Genomic DNA, 18,305 nt, shown 5'->3' with positions numbered 1-18,305 from the left:
AGGATTATTAGGAACACCTGTTCAATTTCTCATTAATGCAATTATCTAATCAACCAATCACATGGCAGTTGCTTCAATGCATTTAGGGGTGTAGTCCTGGTCAAGACAATCTCCTGAACTCCAAACTGAATGTCAGAATGGGAAAGAAAGTTGATTTAAGCAATTTTGAGTGTGGCATGGTTGTTGGTGCCAGACGGGTCGTTCTGAGTATTTCACAATCTGCTCAGTTACTGGGATTTTCACGCTCAACCATTTCTAGGGTTTACAAAGAATGGTGTGAAAAGGGAAAAACATCCAGTATGCGGCAGTCCTGTGGACGAAAATGCCTTGTTGATGCTAAAGGTCAGAGGAGGATGGGCCGACTGATTCAAGCAGATAGAAGAGCAAATTTGACTGAAAAAACCACTCGTTACAACCGAGTTATGCAGCAAAGCATTTGTGAAGCCACAATACGCACAACCTTGAGGCGGATGGCCTACAACAGCAGAAGACCCCACCGGGTACCACTCATCTCCACTACAAATAGGAAAAAGAGGCTACAATTTGCATGAGCTCACCAAAATTGGACAGTTGAAGACTGGAAAAATGTTGCCTGGTCTGATGAGTCTCAATTTCTGTTGAGACATTTAGATGGTAGAGTCAGAATTTGGCGTAAACAGAATGAGAACATGGATCCATCATGCCTTGTTACCACTGTGCAGGCTGGTGGTGGTGGTGTAATGGTGTGGGGGATGTTTTCTTGGCACACTTTAGGCCCCTTAGTGTCAATTTGGCATCATTTAAATGCCACGGCCTACCTGAGCATTTTTTCTGACCATGTCCATCCCTTTTTGACCACCATGTACCCATCCTCTGATTGCTACTTCCAGCAGGATAATGCACCATGTCACAAAGCTCGAATCATTTCAAATTGGTTTCTTGAACATGACAATGAGTTCACTGTACTAAAATGGCCCCCACAGTCACCAGATCTCAACCCAATAGAGCATCTTTGGGATGTGGTGGAACGGGAGCTTCATGCCCTGGATGTGCATCCCACAAATCTCCATTAACTGCAAGATGCTATCCTATCAGTATGGGCCAACATCTTGTTGAATCAATGCCACGTAGAATTAAGGCAGTTCTGAAGGCGAAAGCGGGTCAAACACAGTATTAGTATGGTGTTCCTAATAAACACCATACTTTAGGTGAGTATATATATATATATATATATATATATATATATATATATATATATATATATATATATATAATTTTAAAGCATTTATTCAAAGTGGAAATCTACAATATATACAACCGTTCAGAAGTTTGGAGTCAGTAATTTATTTAAATTTTTTTTTTAAGTAATGGATACTTTTATTCAGCAAGCACGTGTTAAATGGATAAAAAGTGATAAAGACTCACATTGTTATAAAAGATTTTAATTTAAAATAAATGCTGTTCTTTTTAACTCTTTATTCATAAAAAAAAAAAAACCTGAAGCAGCACAACTGTTTCCAGCATTGATAATAAATCAGCATAGAATGATTTTTAAGGATCATGTGAAACTGAAGACTGGAGAAATTTTTCTGAAAATTCAGCTTTGATCACAGAAATAAATTATATTTTAAAGTTTAATAGAAATTTAAATAATATATCATATTATTATAAATATTCTGTATTTTTTATCAAATAAATACAGCTTTGATGAGCACAAGAGACTAAAAATCTTATTGATCCCAATATATATATATATATATATATATATATATATGTATATATATATATATATATATATATATACATATATATATATATATACATATATATATACATATATATATATATATATGTGTGTGTGTGTGTGTGTGTGTGTATATATATATATATATATATATATATATATATATATATATAAAATATATATATTTTTTTTTACAATGTGCCACTGGAAATTCTAGTCAGTGCACTCTGATGAGGCCTTCTTTAGCCCATGTGATTTGAGTTAAGGGTGTCATGATCACTTCAGGACTGCAGGGATCTCTGTCAGGCCAATCAGAAAGCTTTGTAAAAATGCCCTAATCAGAGAGTGATTGCCTTCTCCACAATCACAGCACAAATGTCCAATCTAACACTGATTGCACTTGCTGCCACCCACCGCACACCCAAACACCACGACAATCCCACCGATGCCATCTCTCTCTCTCTCTCTCTCTCTCTCTCTCTCTCTCTCTCTCTCTCTCTCTCACACACACACATACACGCACACGCACACACACACACACACACACACACAATTCCTGTATGCAATTCACACAGTACCTGCTTATGAAGGATAATTCTGAGAGAAAGGCAAAGCAATATACAGACAAAATGTTAGTCAAATTAGGTGAAATTCAATAAGTAGAGTAATTTGTTATCCTACTATTTTAATCACACAACTAGATCGAGTCATTCATGCAAAGTCTTCACCTCTTAAGTGACAACTAAATCAAAATGTCACCGATGAGATTTGCTTAGATCCAGTGGTATATTGTTTTAATGGGGGGGGGGGGGCAGTAGGGGGGCAACCATACTGGGGGCCAGTTGCATAAACAGTTTAGTCTTTTTAGACATAGTTGTATAGTTAGTTACAGTTAGATCCCTTACTTGTTTGACTCTCTGGAATTTAAAGCTGCAGTCCATAAGTTTTGCGTCTTTCTCGCCAGCACTTGTCCTTGCATGGATTGTGTGCCTGCACGGCTCCAGTGCAGATGAATCTAACGTTTTGAGGAGTATGTATGGCAGTCAGTAACCGCACAGGTGTGGATATTTACTGTACTTTACAATCACAGATTCTAGGCTGCGTCTTGGAACATATGACCCAAATAAGAATTTTCACCGTATATTGTCATCTGAACAAGTAACATGTCTGCCATGTCTGTTCTGATCAACTGAGGAAAAAGGCATTACAATAAATCGTGCTTAAATCTAACGGTGATGAAATCTAACGATCAGTTAGCTCATATCACATCAAACCGTGCAGATTATTATTATTGCAGACCTGCAAACCTTGGATAAAAAATTTTTTTGAGTACACTGTAAAAAAATTCTGTGACATTTATGGTAAAATACCAGCAGCTGTGGTTGTCAGGACTTCAACGTTAAAAATATGGTAGCAGCATTTTAGGTTTTACAGACTTAACTTAAATTCACAATAAAAAAATGTATTACATTAACTTAATAAATGTTAATAAACCAACATATTGAAGTACTAATATATGTTTTGAACCACTGTAATACTAACAACCACCATAAACAGGTGGTGATGAGAAAGTCACATTTTGAATCAAGGCTCTTCACAAACAGCTCTTCAAAAAGCTGAGAAGGTATATATTAATATATATATGTGCACAGAGTCATTCACTCGAACACTAAACACCATCATGGTAACACACATGATACTGAAATAATGCAATAATGGGCTTAACAGTTTACTGTATTTTACAGTCAACCAACTGTTTAGTAAATTTTTGTTATCAAGGTTTTTATTTCATGCTAAGCCCATATAAAAAAATCTGTATTGGGCTGGGCGATATGAGCAAAAATTCATATCTCAGTATTTTTTGACTGATTTGCGGTAGCTACACGGTAGCTCTGTATTTTGTATTTGGATTAAACAAATAAAGTGAACGCATATATTAAGTGCAAAAAAGGGTTAAAATCACATTACATTGTAACATTGCAATCCATTTTTTTTTTTATATAAATAATAATAATCCTTTTAAAGCAGAAGTTAAAGTTACAAAACTAAAAATTGTAATAATAAAAAGCACAAAGTAAAAAGGGTATTTTGATTACCCCATTACACTATTCAGTTTGTGCTATCATACAAATACACTTACTTGTAGGTTTAAAATTCTACATATGTCACATGTATTGTCTCCCAACTACAAATATTGTTTTAGCGCGCATGCGCGTGGCGGCGCTCGTTCTAAATGAAGTCTGTGGAGTTTAGCGGAGAATCGCAAAGCAAAAGCTCATGCACTTCTGACAGAAAAATATTAATATTTCCATGGCTTTTTAAAACATTTACAGATGGAGAATATATTTGTGAAATGTAAGTTATACGGTTATGGCGGAGCTAGACTTTTAAAACAGGGGTGACAAGGTATTATTTTGGGGGGTCAATATACAAAGTGTTCAATTACACTAAAAATAAATTATTTTCCACAAAATGTATACAGATTAAATTAAAGTTGTTTATTTTCCAAAATGTACACAATTATGTATTAAGTATACAGCAAAAATAGAACAATTTGCTTGTTATTATTTACCATGAGTACACCGTTACTAATAATACAAATACTAAAGTAATACATTACGCAAAAGCTGAGTATATTGAGGTCTAGCCTATTTGACAACACAAGGAAAATTGCTTAAAGACGTCTAGACATGTTATGTTAAGTGCTAATATGTTATGTTAAGTGCTAATAGTATGTCTACACAAAGTTACTTCAGTACTTCAGTACATCTCTACAGTCACATCTACTATCAGGGATGCAAACACGTGTATGGTCAAAAAAGAGAGAGGTTATTGAAGCCCTCGCCCCGTGGCAAATATCCAGATACTTACATAATTGTGATGAATTTAATCCTTTGTAAGTTATCATTTTGCATTGTAAGATTACAGTTAACACCTTTAAATACTACATAAATGTATAATGTATTTTTATTAAACTTAGTGAGTGAGTGTATAAATGAGCAGCAAAAAAGAATTCTTGAAAAAATCTGCACAGTAACTTTATAAAATCTAAACATGTTAATAAAAACAAATTACTATTAGTATATAGTATATTTATATAGCCTACATTACACATAAATAATATACAGTTAAATTATGCTTATTTAAAATTTATTGTGTAGGCTAGGTATAAAAAATATAGGCTTTAATAATCTTTCAGTGCGCAAAACCATGATATATGAAACGCTTCAAAACAGAGCACACAAAGCGCGTATGCGCATCGCGGGTGCAGAATGATGTGCTCAAAGCAAAATGGGGTCACAGTGTGCTGCGCTGCACAAGTGCGCAAGAAGTTCACGGGCCACGGCACATTGCACAAAGTGAAGAAATGTCGAGCGCACAAAGCTGCGTGTCAGCTTAACCAATGAAAAGTGTAGCAGCAGCTGCACGCTTGTGTATGCTGCGTAAGGATGCATTCACGTCCGCTCGGAGATTTGAGAAATTTTCGTAAAAATGAACAGGGGTGGCAAGGACTAGCCCTCTGGCTCCGCCACTGAGCCTCACGCGCAACCTTTCTGCCAGTGCATCTGAAGGGGAGAGCACGAGCCGCTTTGAAACTATAGGCTACTAAAAGAGAAATAAAACGCAGAAATTATTTACATACAAAAAAAAAAAAAAAAATTTTTTAAAGAAAAAAGAAAAAAACGCTCTGATTGGTTGTACTCTTCATCTTTTTCTGTTGCTTGTTTTTGCGTAATTTTTGCAAATCGTACCAGCGTACTTTGAGGTCAAAATGCATAGCAAAAATTCGTACAGGTTGTCAGGTTATACTTTTTTTCGCAATTTATTAATGTTAACAACATCAGCATTGTCTATAGTGCGTATTAGCGTGTAGATTTCAGTTTCTGTACAGTCGGTCGTACCATTCGAATTTCATTTCAAGAAATTATTTTAACCCAAAAAAGCAAATAATGCTCACTTCGAACAGTTTGTCTTTAAAATACACATCTTGTGTAATCCCAGGCTAACGTATTATCTGTACTAGCTAATCAGAAGCAAATTTAAAACTGGAATATAAATAATTTAAAGTCATAATTTAAAGTCATTCACATATGTTTCATAAACACACAATCTTTTCTGGATTACAATCCGCCATTAAAATGATACATTTAATTATGCTAGAATCTGTGAGAAAAGATCCGCTACCTGCAGGATCCTCGCATGAGACTAACCCTTCCCCCAAACCTACTCCTAAACCTGCCAAAACTATGGGGTAATAATTTGGCAGGGGGTCAAACTTGGGCACAACACTGGCAAAACCTGTGCCACTCAGATTACAAAACATTATTATAAACTAACCGTTGTGCAACGGGCTAAAGTAAGGCGATAGTTTTGAACACTGGCTGATAATGTACTTGCTCAAATATTGATTTCGAAAAAATGTAACGGACTGCAGCTTTTTAAAAACAGTTTTATGTGTCTCTCATACATCCATACTCAGTAGGCTACGACGTGTAAATTTGTGAAATTATTTTTATGACTCTCTGTAAATAGAGTAAAACTAATATTAAAAAAGGACATTGAAAAATAACGAACATAGTAATAAAAAGAAAACACAGGGAAAAAAGCTTAATGTTTATTTTACTCACTGAAAATCCCCAGTGAAAACACTAGAGGACGTTAATGTACAGCTTTAAGGCTTATTGTAACCTTACCTACAATAATATCCACGAAATAAACCAAATTCAGTTTGGGTCTGAAAAATCTTCAAAACCATTACATTTGACATAAATGATATGTTAGACAATACATGACCCCCCCCCCCCCCCCCCCCCTACTATTCACTTTCAATCTAAATTAGCCTTGTATTTTTATTTGCATGAAGGATATGTAAAAAAAAATATTTAAAAAAAATCGACCATAAGATTATAATTATATCAATATATAATTATTACAATGTTGCATTTAAATAAAGCACAAAGAATGTCGAGTCTTATGGGCATGGTCACGTGATTCACCATGGCAACGCTGGCTGTCATCAGTTCAGCGCGAGGAAAGGTGTTGGGTAGTCAGAGCAGGGCAGACAGATGCACACATAGTTTTATTGTCCTCTGGATTAGAGAAAGCTCTCGTATTATCGCTTGATTCATATCAAAGATCATTGCGCACCGGAAAAATGAGTCATCTAAACCCAGGGTGAGTAACTAAACTAGACCAAGTTGCAGTGTTGCAGTGTTGACTGTAATGTAGGTAAAAATGTTCTCTAACTACTGTCATGTCTTTGACATAATCAATATTCATACTAATTATGAGTTTCAGCTTTATTTTTATGGCATGACACTATGTCCAAAAAGCTATTGTTACTGAGGAGCTGAAACAACAGAAAGAGATCAACCACTCCTTGATAGACGGGCTATATTGTTCAGACATGACTTGTTTATTGTATATCAAGGGAATGTTGTTTATTTGTTTAACATGCCTCCAATCTCTAGCTGTCATATTAATTCTATGTCTTAATTGCTAATTAAGACAAAAATGAATTATATTTAGCCAAAGTGTAATTCGAATGAATCCATATGTTTAGACTGTCTTCCACAGGCAATATGTTTTATTTCTGAACAATTTTAGAGAGAGAAATAAATTCAGAGGGGGCCATGGGTTAAGTGTGCCATCCATCCACACTCAATTCAAATAGAAACCAGACACTGGTAATGGTATCTACTTGGCCTGTGGATTGGTGTACAGGTTGTGTTGTCTTCTTTACAAACGCTAAGGGAAATCAAATCTGTATCGGAAAAAGCCAGGCAGAGAAACAGTCGAGCATTTCCAAGACTACACTTTACACAGATGTAGTGTTCACCTCAAGCTGAAATCCTTGGCACTGGATGCCTTGAGAATCACTGAATCATTCCATCAGTCTGTGTTTACATCACAAGTCCATCATGCCTGGAATGAGATGTGTACATGTTACAATGTGCCTGTTTCCACTGGGATTGCAGATACTGAATTTTTTTTATTTTTTATTTATTCAAACAGTGTAACATCTTAACATTATCAAAGTTCAGGAATACACTGTTGTTCTTGTTTTTGTCCATGTAGTCTTATTTCAGCTTACAATAGCTTATCTGACAAACATCTGACTGGATACTTCAACAATGCAAGAATACGAAGACATCTTCAGAAAGTTGGGCTGGTATGTGCAAATTAAAGATAGTCGAGCTAGAAAATTATGTTATGATTATTTATTGAGATTAACGAGAGTTTAGATCATTTGAAAAAGTTTCAATATTTACAAACTAACATATGTTGAGCTTTAGTTATAGAATGTAATTAGTATTCTCATAATGATCACTTTAGATAACCTGTTAAAAGATGAAAGGGAAAGCACTTTATTTTTTACAAGATCAGCTGCATCAGTCATTAAATGCAGGTGCATGTGCTTCAGATCTCTCGGAGCGGCCGGATTGTTCCCGATAAGGAGTATAAGCACAAGCTGATCCAGCGAGCGCATCAGAGACATGTGAGGGAGTGTCTAGCTCAGGCCATCTTTCACAAGGTGCTAGACATGGAGGTGAGGGCATTATACAGTCCACAGGTGCTTTATAAGACACTCTATTATCCTTGGCCATTGTGTAGTGTCAAACTAAGTTAGAGTACTGATGTCAGATATTCTGCTCACATAATCGGATGTGTACAGTATAAAGGCAGTATTTATGAAACCTTTGAACAAATTCAGTTAGGAGCACAATTAGTCATTTTTATCTAGACGTCTCATAAAATTATAGAACATTTATGAAATCCTGTACAAAAGCTAAATTTCTTAATATTTTCTATAAGATATTTCACTTTTCCGCTGTTTATTCAGCGCCTTCATCAAACTGAGATCAAGAGAAAACTTGAGGAATTTGCACGGAGGGAACGAATCCACAAAATGAAGGTTTGCCTTTTTACAGAACTCCTTTCAGACTCAAAGTGGCCTTGGTGACATGATAATAAAGTTCATTTTGTGATTCAGCTTTTTGCATTTTATGTTAGGCTGAGCGCACCAAGAGATATGAGGATGAACCAATGCTAATGCTGTCACCTCGGCCACCTTTAATGCCAAAGATCTCACACGCACGGCATTCTGGGCCGCAGGGAGAGCATTCCGAGTCAACAGAATCTGTGAGTGGCCTATTTGACTGTATAGTGGGTAAAATATATTTAAATTGTACTTAAAAAGTACTTTTTCATGTTACTTAAATTCATATTTTTTAATTAATGCGATTAGAATTTTTGTGTTTATAAATTTCATCAATAAATTTATTTACTGGAGGTTTGTATTTACTGCATTGTAAATAACAATACACTAAGGTTAGTGTATATAAAACTTTCTATGAAGTGTTACATTAGTAGGACATGTCACAAACATGTATATTCAGGTATGATATTTCAAATTTGGTAAGGGAGTTATTCTCATACTCCTGTAGCCGGGTTCCTCCAGGCCAAACACAGCTCCAGGGAAGATACAGAGGCCTGTTCGACTTAAGCCTCTAAACAGCAACAGTGCCACGGGCTCTCTGAAAAGAACGTCCCCTCGACAGAGACCCCGAGACCGGGACTCCTCCAATGACACTGATCAGCCCTTCAGTTATATGGTGAGACCATCTTGGGATGCTAATACATGTTCCCTTACAAAGCCCCTTATCACGGGTCACTTACAAAGCACAAATCATACTCAGACATCTAATATTTCTCATTTGAATACTGCTCTGCTGAAGTATTAAAGAATTAAAAGATTTTAAAGTGAAAGTGAAAGTGACGTGACATAGAGCCAAGTATGGTGACCCATACTCGGTATTCATGCTCTGCATTTAACCCATCCAAAGTGCACACACACAGCAGTGAACACACACCCAGAGAAGTTTGATATTAATATTCTAAATAATATTTTAAATATTGCTCATAAAATTCTTATAAAACCAAATTATCAAAGTTATGATTCACATTATTTGTATAATTGTATTTTTATTATTAGTCTTTTATTAAAAGTCTTTTTAATAAATGTGTTTGTTTTATTTCTTATAAATATTTGTAGGAAAAATATTAAAGTTTTATAAGAACTGGTCTCCAGAGCTATAAACTAGCAACCTTAGTGCATTGTTATTTTAGTATCATCAAGATACTATTAAAGTTTTTATTAATGTTTTGAATCGGTTTTTATTTTTATACTAATTTTATATTTTAGTATATACGTTTTGTCATTTTAAATTTGAATATATATATATATATATATATATATATATATATATATACATATACTGTATATGTGTGTCTATATTTTTATACATTTTTAATTTAAGTTCTTTTAGTACATCATGGTAATCTAAATTAAAATAAGAAACTAAAATGGCAACAAGCTGAAATTAAAAGTTTATATATATACAGTACAGACCAAAAGTTTGGACACACCTTTTGGACACAGTTTTTATTTTATTTTCATGACTATGAAAATTGTAGATTCACACTGAAAGCATCAAAACTATGAATTAACACATGTGGAATTATATATGGAATTATATACATAACAAAAAAAGTGTGAAAAAAATGAAAATATGTCATATTCTAGGTTCTTCAAAGTAGCCACCTTTTGCTTTGATTACTGCTTTGCACACTCTTGGCATTCTCTTAATGAGCTTCAAGACGTAGTCACTTGAAATGGTCTTCCAACAGTCTTGAAGGAGTTCCCCGAGAGATGCTTAGCACTTGTTGGCCCTTTTGCCTTCTGTCTGCGGTCCAGCTCACCCCTAAACCATCTCGATTGGGTTCAGGTCCGGTGACTGTGGAGGCCAGGTCATCTGGCGCAGCACCCCATCACTCTCCTTCTTGGTCAAATAGCCCTTGATGCCTTCAGTGTGACTCTACAATTTTCATAGTCATGAAAATAAAGAAAACTCTTTGAATGAGAAGTTGTATCCAAACTTTTGGTCTGTACTGTATATTTTCGTTAATTTTTATTTCAAGTAACAAACGTTTTTTTAATGATTTTAATTGTAGTTACATTTTAGTGAACAGTACTAATTCTATAATAACTAACATTTCTCTCTCTCTGGGTTGTTTTATAGTTGGACAGAGCTGCTGTGACACAGTTGACCACGACAGACTTCTCTAGCATGGTCTCGCCCTACCGTCTTCCTGTGATTAACAATTATGTGACCCCTGTGCCGCCCCTCACAAATAAAAAAGAAAAAGGGCCAAGAACGAAAGGCACACTCAGGGGTCGAAAGTTAAGACCCACTACGGCACCAACAGTTGTTACAGAGGTGAGTATATTGAAGTTTTACATTAAAATAAACCTTCACTTACAAATATTCTTTTATACACTATGCTATCTGCAGCCGTCTGCTCTCCAGAGGACATCAGCCCACAGTAAAGCATTAGTAAGCATGGTGTACTTTGGGAAGAGTGTTCACCTGTCCCATGATCTGATGGACCTCAGAGATGAAGTGAAGGTCTTCCAGCAACACTGTGGAGGAGAGAACCTGTGTGTCTACAAAGGGAAGCTGAGAGAAGGAGGTCAGTGTAGGTCTCTGTACATCTGGGCTTTGTAATTCATATTTTAAGGAAACCATGAATCGAGTTAAACTATTGATCTGGGGGCTTTTTGATAATAAGTGGTTCTTACCTGGTAGTGTTGCATATATTAGAATATATTATGCATATATTATGCGATTCTCCTCTTTGATTATAAGACACAATCATCAAAGGCAAATGAAAATAAACTTTCTTTGCTTACCCTTACTTGTAGAAGTGTTCCAGTTTGTGTCAAGACGCCACCAGGGATTTCCCTTCAGTCTTACGCTCTTCCTGAATGGCCTGCAAGTAGATCGGCTCAGCTCCTGCTGTGAGTTCAAACACAGGAAAGGTGCTCGGCTTGGGGGCAGACATGGACACTTCGGATTTTGCGGTGTGGAAGGAGCCTCTCCATGCTACAAGTAATGAAAATGGATTTCAATATATATCGATTTAAATTTTATATGTGCATACTACCTTTCAAAAGTTTGGGGTCTTTTTTTCTTTAATAATACTGTACTTTTATTCAGCAAAGCTGCATTATATTGATCAAAAGTCAAAGTAAATACATTTATAGTTATAAAAAAATGTATGCACAAAAACCATATCAGAATGATTTCTGAAGGATCATGAGACACTGGAATAATTGCTGCTGAAAATTCAGCTTTATCACAGGAATAAAATGTATTTTAAAATATATTAAAATATAAAACAGTTATTTTAAATTGTAATAATATTTCACAATATTACTGTGTTTTTGACCAAATACAGCCTTGTGGAGGATAAATTTAAAAAAATCTTACCGACCAACACACTCCCTACTTATCATTATTGGCTTTGGCTATTGAAAATGGGTCAACATTGGTCAACCACTAATCAGTTTGCATTATGGTTTTGTATGATGTCATTCTTCAGGTGTATTATTGCTATGGGCTTGGACAAAATACCCACCCCTCCTCAAAAAAGAGTGAAAGAGGCGCTGCCAACCTCTAAATCCTCTGATGCTAAGGATGCCACAGAAGTAAATGAAGATATAGAAACACATTCCAATGCAGAGCCTGACACATCTCAGGAAATGGAGACAGAACCTACAACACGACAGAAAAAGACCCAAGACGGTACAAACTCTTTGAGTTTGCTGATTTCAAATACACAAACTTTAATTGATGGCTGTGCAGGTCTATTGTACTATGCAGTTTAAAAAAACATGGTCTCAGCTATTGAGTTAGTGTTAGTAGAGCAGTAGAGCATGGCCATGGGTTTGAATCCCATAGAATACATATACTGATAAAATGTATATGTTAAATACACAAAAGTTATTGTAATGCATCTTTAAATGAACATTTATCTTGTGCTCTTATATAGTCTATGAGGAGGACTTTGAGGCAGATGATGAAGGGCCAGTTGAAGATGGTGATGAAGTAGAGGAAAATCCATCCACTGCTGCTAATGGAGGAGAAAAAGAAACTGAGACCAGGGATGAGAAAGAGAAAAGCAACTCTGACAGTGATGTTGCCAGTATGTCTAGTACGCATTACTTTATGGTCACACTTTTCAGCAACAATTGTTAAACATGTAAAATATCTGTGTACTTAAACACCTAATACTCACTGATTATTTGTCTTCTTCCTTCAGAAGTCAAAAGGTCACCATCTGTCTCATCTGGTCGAACATCCAGCTTGTCCAGCAGTGACAATGACAATAGTGAAAGGGAAATTGTGGAGGACACAAGAGAAGTCACCACTGCTGATGTTCCAGAGGAGAGCATACATGCAGAGGAAGTGATCACAACAGCTGAGGCCAAACCAGAGGAGACAGAGGCCACAGAGTCCAGCGATGTTACGTTGCCTCAAGCTGCAGCGGAAGACTCTGGGACACAGGATAGTCCAGGGGATGGCATGGAGAAGAGCGACCTGGAAATGTCAGAAGACACAGACAAGAAAGAGGGAGCTGAAGGTGAGCAATCTGGGGAGGATGCCAAACCTGAAGATAAGCCACAAGATAATGAGCCGGAGAGAGGTGAGTGTCTGCATGAAAATAGTGCTGTGTGCCTGTCATGATCTTTTGTGTTTATTCATGATAGTTTTTACAACATCAGAACTGGAGGGTCTGTTTTATGCTATTTACAATTAAACTAGCTGGGATTGCTGCGAGATAAACAAAGTGTTTAGTTACCTCACACTGCATTTTTAATTGAAGCTAAAGTGTCATTTGTTGGATGTTAAAATACTTTCTACTATCCCAGCCTAATATGCAGAGACATCTGTTTTAACATTTTTGTTTATTGTCACAACAGGCACAGAAATTACACATTTCATTATTAACCTATGAGCATCTTTTATTACTCTAATATTATCTGAAAAACTTTACTTACTTTCACCTGAGGAGAGGATAAAGACATGTACATGCCCTCACTAACTACTCAAGTTCTGATTGTGTTAAAAGCAGAACATATGTAACATGATTATTTGTCTAGACCACTGAGAGCCCAGTTTGTTAAACTCTATGTGGTCTTGCAAACAGCACTGTATTGATTGGTTTGTGTCATCAAATGTGTTTTTGATAGCATGATATGTGTGTTTCCATAAGCATTCTGCTCTGTATAAAATGATCTGTCTTGACTTTCACAATTCATCAAGAATGTTCAGACTTATTTTTGAGCTACTTATATTTCATAATATGACAAGTGCACTGCAAAGCAATGTTAGCTCTTGTGGATTTGATGCTGGGAATACAGAGCAGTGTTTTCTATTTGTGATTTTGTGTTAAGTTTCTGATTTCAATGTGTGTGGATCAGTGTGCATCTAACCATTTTTGATTTGTTTTTTGTCACACATGATTTTGCTTAATTGGTACACTTTAAGTTTTGTGTAAAATACATGTGTATTCTCATCAGAGATGGTTATGGATCCTTTTTGGACACCCGTCCTGTGTGAAAGTATTTAAGTGATTGTTCGCTGCATGAAGTGTTTGCTGTGTTTGTGGTAATAAACTTTTCATTTACACTATTATTTTTGTTTCATTGCTTTCTATGTTTCATTTCTAAATATATTTAACATGATTGATTAAATATTACTTAGTTAATTCACAAGATAGCATTAACATTTTGTTATGGATGTCATATGTCTGTCTCATTTCCTGTGACTATAAACAGCCAAGTCAATGCAGGAGAAGTTGGCTGAGACCATTTTGAAGGAATCTCAATGTAGTTCAGAGCCAGAGTTTAGTGATACAAGCACAGAGGAACAAGAAGGGGCCTCAGTGAAGACCCAACAGGATGGCCAAGGTTAAAAAATGGTCTTTTAATTAACACCGTTATTTATTTCCAAAATGGCACTAGTAAAGATTAAAAAAATGTACACAACAAATTAGTTTCTGTATATATCTGTAATATAAATAAATCTGAAATGGTTTAATTATAATCACTCACTTTTACAGGAATCGATATGGCTGAAATGACATGGGATGACATTCTGGATGAAAGTGAAGCCAACACACAGAAAGTTGTGCGTGAGGAAAGGCCACATGATGGTGATGAGAAGTGTCAGCCTGCAGAAGAGACAAATGCACAGGAACCTCATTTACACACAGAAGAAGAAGTACAAGAAATAGATGAGAGGGTGAAAGAACAAAGTGAGAGTACAAATGAGGCTGAACAACAAGATAAAAGAGAGGGAGTAAAAACTGAAACTGAGGTTACAGAGGATACAGAGTCTAGAAAAGAAAAAGAATCATTAGTACAAGAACCAGAGATGCATGCTGAAAAGCTGGACACTGAAAATACAGACACTGAGGTTACAGAGATGGAGGGAGAGGGTCAGGCATCTCAGAGAGAGAAAGGTACAGGAACAGGTGCAGGTGACACTGAGAGGCAGCGAAATGCTAATGACGTAGATCAGAACATAGAGAGGAGGAGCGATGGACAGAAAGACAGGGATGAAAGAGAAGACCTAGCAGATGAGGCTGGGGTTGATAGGTCAACTGGGGAAATGGTACAGGAAAAAGATGACAAGGTTGATGATGGTAAGGTGGAAGATGGAGAAAAATCTAGTGAAGATAAAGCAGAGGAAAAGCTAGAGGTTCAGGATAGAAGTGAAAGTCTGGGAAAAGAGGAGACAGAAAAATCTGGGGATGAAGAAACCCAAGATGCTGAGAAAGAAAATGAGTTAGAATGTGGCGATAATTTAAATGCAGAGGAGAAAGAAAATGAGGACAGTACAGAAAAAGATGAAGATGGTGTAAATGATGAACATAAAGGAGGTGAAGTTGAAGAACTGTCTAGTGAGGCTGGGAATAGAATAAATGAGCCAGAGGATGTTCAGGATGTGAGAACACAGGGTAATGAAAAAGAGGAGGATGCCCTAAATGATGAACAGGCAGAGGAAGAAGGGCAAGAGAAACCAAAGAGTGAGGATGATAATGGAGGAGAAACCGAAAAAGTGACAGACAAATCATTGGAAGATGGGGCTCAGAAAGAGGAAGAAGAACCAGAGATAGAGGACAAGAAGATAGATGAGATGGCACAGGGAGCAGATGGAAATTGTGTAGAGAATGAGCTAGAAACAGGTGAAAAGTTGGTAGAAGAGCCAAAGAAAGAGGTGACAGATATGAACAAAATTAGTGAGAATACTTTAGAGGCGGGGGATGGAAAAGAAGAGGTGGTTTCTGATGAAAATACAGGCCAAAAACTAGAGGTCAACTTTGAGGACCAAAATGAGGAATCTGTTTCACAGGAAGAACAAAATGAAATAGGTTCAAGGGGGGCACCCGATGATGACACAGAGGCCAGTACCAGTACCAAGGAAGAAGTGAGTGAACCTGCTGGGGTGAATAATGACCTGCTGGATAGTAACAGAGATGCTGAAAATGGAGAGAGACAAGACGTCAGTCTTGAGGAGGCTGAGAAGGTAGAAGAATATCTCCAAGAGAAAACGCAAGGTAAATCAGAGGGTGAGACAACAGGTGATAGGGCTCCAGATGTTATAGATGATAATGAAAAGTCAGAAACTGATAAAGATGTGAAAGAAGAAGAAAAACATGATGACAACGAGCAAGAGATTGAAAACAAGTCAGATGCTGGACTTTTTCCCTCAGAAAGAGAGTCTCAATTGGGTGATGAACATGACAACCAAGCCAGTGACAATCAAAAAGCAGACAAAGAAGAGGCTGATAAAGAATCTGAAACATCTGCAACAACGTTCATAGAAAACTTAACCTCTCAGATAACCCAGGAGACAACCAATAAGGATACAGAAAATGACATTGTCTCGGCAGATGCCAAAGTACAAGAACTAAAATCACTGCCTGTGGAGAAAATCAAAGATCCAGTTCTGAGCATCAATTCAGATCTGGCCACTCATTCAGCACCTTTAACTAAATCAGTTGGGGTGGATCTAGTAAGTAACTGGATTAACATACACCAAGAATCAAGGTATTTTCAGACATTTATCGAGCCTCTTGATGAAGAGAGTCTCATCTCGGAAGAAACCAAGGAGAAGCTTAATGGTGATGTATTTAATGCTACAGATGCAACAACAAGTACTGATATTGATGGCCTTGATGAAACACTCAAGAGTAGAGATGAAATTGCAACTCCTGCAAGGAAAAATCTCAATGAGAGCACAGAGTCTGTAATTGAAAGCATGAAAACGGAGACCAAAGCTGAGGCCATAGAAGCTGATGCTCACAGTAATCACTCCAAAGACAGCATACATACCTCAACCAAAGAAGAAGGAGTCCAGGAGGCCGGATATACTAAAGGTTCTTTGGTTAATATTTGGTCAAGACAGAGTAATAACGAACAGACCAATCAAAAAGACATTGCTGTACAGAAAACTTCAGTATCAGATGATGTCATAAACCTAGGGACAACAGGAACATCTGAAGACATTCAAGAGCATGCACCATGTGAAACTGAACATCAGGATGTACCGACAAATGTTGACCTGAATGGAAAAGAGTCAGAAAGTAAACAACAAAACATGACTGATGAAACAATGCATTTATCCCAAACAGAGGAAGCAAGTAACAAAGAGACCCTGGAGAGTTCAGAACACAATTTGCAACCTAAACATGTATCTCAGACAGAATGTATCGAGCCTCAGAGTCCAACAATCACAGTAATTACAGACCTCACAATCATCAATAAATCGGAAAACGGAAGCCAAGATGATACTGCAAGTGTAGACTTCCATTCCAGACAGTCGGATGGAAACAGGAATGTGGACGGAAACAGGAGAATGGAAGCAATCGATGGTCATTTAAAACAGTCTCTCAGCAACAGAGACACTTTGAGCACTTTCTCATTGGACGACGCAAGGTTTTTTGGGCCCGCAGGATATCCAAGATTAATGACTGCTCACACAGATAACAGTTATTAGAACAATAGTAAATCCTTCAGCTAACCCAGGGGTGTCCAATCCTTCTCCTGATCCGTCGAGTTTAGGTCCAACCCCAATTAAACCTATCTGAACCAGTTAATCAGGGTTTTCTATAACTTTCAGACAGGTGTTTTGGGGAAAGTTTGAACTGAACTCTGCAAGACATTGGCATTCCAGGAGCAGGATTGGACCCATATTAATGCGTTTAAAATAGCGGCACTTCCTTTTTCTTATCTGAGACCCACAGTGAGTCCTGTGTGCTTGTTAGGAAAGCTATCAACAGCCCACTGAAAATAGACACCGTAGGACTCGCACAGCACAAATAATTTAATTATTCATGATGCGGAGCCCTCCAGTTGGTCAGACTGCACTAGCTGTATACTGACATACTTCAGAACTTAACTAAAACAATTTAACTAAAACCTCAATGCTTGCGCTTTCCTCTGTGCTCCTGATTAATATAGTATTAGTAGAATGACATAAACACCTTGCCGATTTTTGGCACTAGTTTAGTGGTGTTCTTGTGATTTTACACTGGATTAGTTCACATACATTGCTATGATACCTTCTTTGTTTCTTGTCATATTTATAAAGATCATGGGAGTTAAAATCAAAACATGAGATGTTTCGATTCCACAAGCAAGGCCAAACTGCTCTAACAGTGACTGTGT

At 36.8% G+C, this 18,305-nt stretch overlaps 1 protein-coding gene and 2 long non-coding RNA genes across 3 annotated transcripts; 1 reads left to right on the top strand and 2 right to left on the bottom strand.

The window, feature by feature from the left end:
• Window positions 1-6,760: 6,760 nt before the first annotated feature.
• Window positions 6,761-14,250, top strand: LOC132097906 (glutamate-rich protein 3-like). Its single transcript, XM_059503896.1, has 12 exons — window positions 6,761-6,898; window positions 7,802-7,895; window positions 8,148-8,273; window positions 8,568-8,639; window positions 8,738-8,866; window positions 9,172-9,339; window positions 10,807-11,004; window positions 11,080-11,257; window positions 11,490-11,676; window positions 12,170-12,372; window positions 12,620-12,781; window positions 12,890-14,250. Exons 1-12 carry the CDS (start codon window positions 6,879-6,881, stop codon window positions 13,312-13,314), a joined length of 1,962 nt encoding a protein of 653 aa, XP_059359879.1. The 5' UTR covers window positions 6,761-6,878; the 3' UTR covers window positions 13,315-14,250.
• On the bottom strand, window positions 7,202-11,618 carry LOC132097909 (uncharacterized). The gene is made up of 3 exons (XR_009422795.1): window positions 11,478-11,618; window positions 11,155-11,244; window positions 7,202-7,648 (listed from the first exon to the last, which is right to left on the bottom strand). It is a non-coding gene; the product is annotated as an uncharacterized LOC132097909 (long non-coding RNA).
• Window positions 12,380-15,397, bottom strand: LOC132097908 (uncharacterized). The gene is made up of 3 exons (XR_009422794.1): window positions 14,685-15,397; window positions 12,866-13,167; window positions 12,380-12,700 (listed from the first exon to the last, which is right to left on the bottom strand). It is a non-coding gene; the product is annotated as an uncharacterized LOC132097908 (long non-coding RNA).
• Window positions 15,398-18,305: the final 2,908 nt, after the last annotated feature.

Source organism: Carassius carassius, chromosome 21 (genome assembly GCF_963082965.1).
Source record: "Carassius carassius chromosome 21, fCarCar2.1, whole genome shotgun sequence".
Lineage (NCBI taxonomy): Eukaryota > Metazoa > Chordata > Actinopteri > Cypriniformes > Cyprinidae > Carassius > Carassius carassius.
Note: the sequence above shows the minus strand (reverse complement) of the source record. Positions and strands in the feature narration are given on the sequence as shown.

What these genes read in the sequence shown, in the direction of transcription:
- LOC132097906 (XM_059503896.1), top strand. Translation starts at nt 6,879, where the DNA reads ATGAGTCATCTAAACCCAGG. An exon ending in AACGAATCCACAAAATGAAG is followed by an intron (nt 8,640 to 8,737) that starts GTTTGCCTTTTT and finishes ATTTTATGTTAG; the next exon opens with GCTGAGCGCACCAAGAGATA. An exon ending in ACAGAAAAAGACCCAAGACG is followed by an intron (nt 12,373 to 12,619) that starts GTACAAACTCTT and finishes GCTCTTATATAG; the next exon opens with TCTATGAGGAGGACTTTGAG.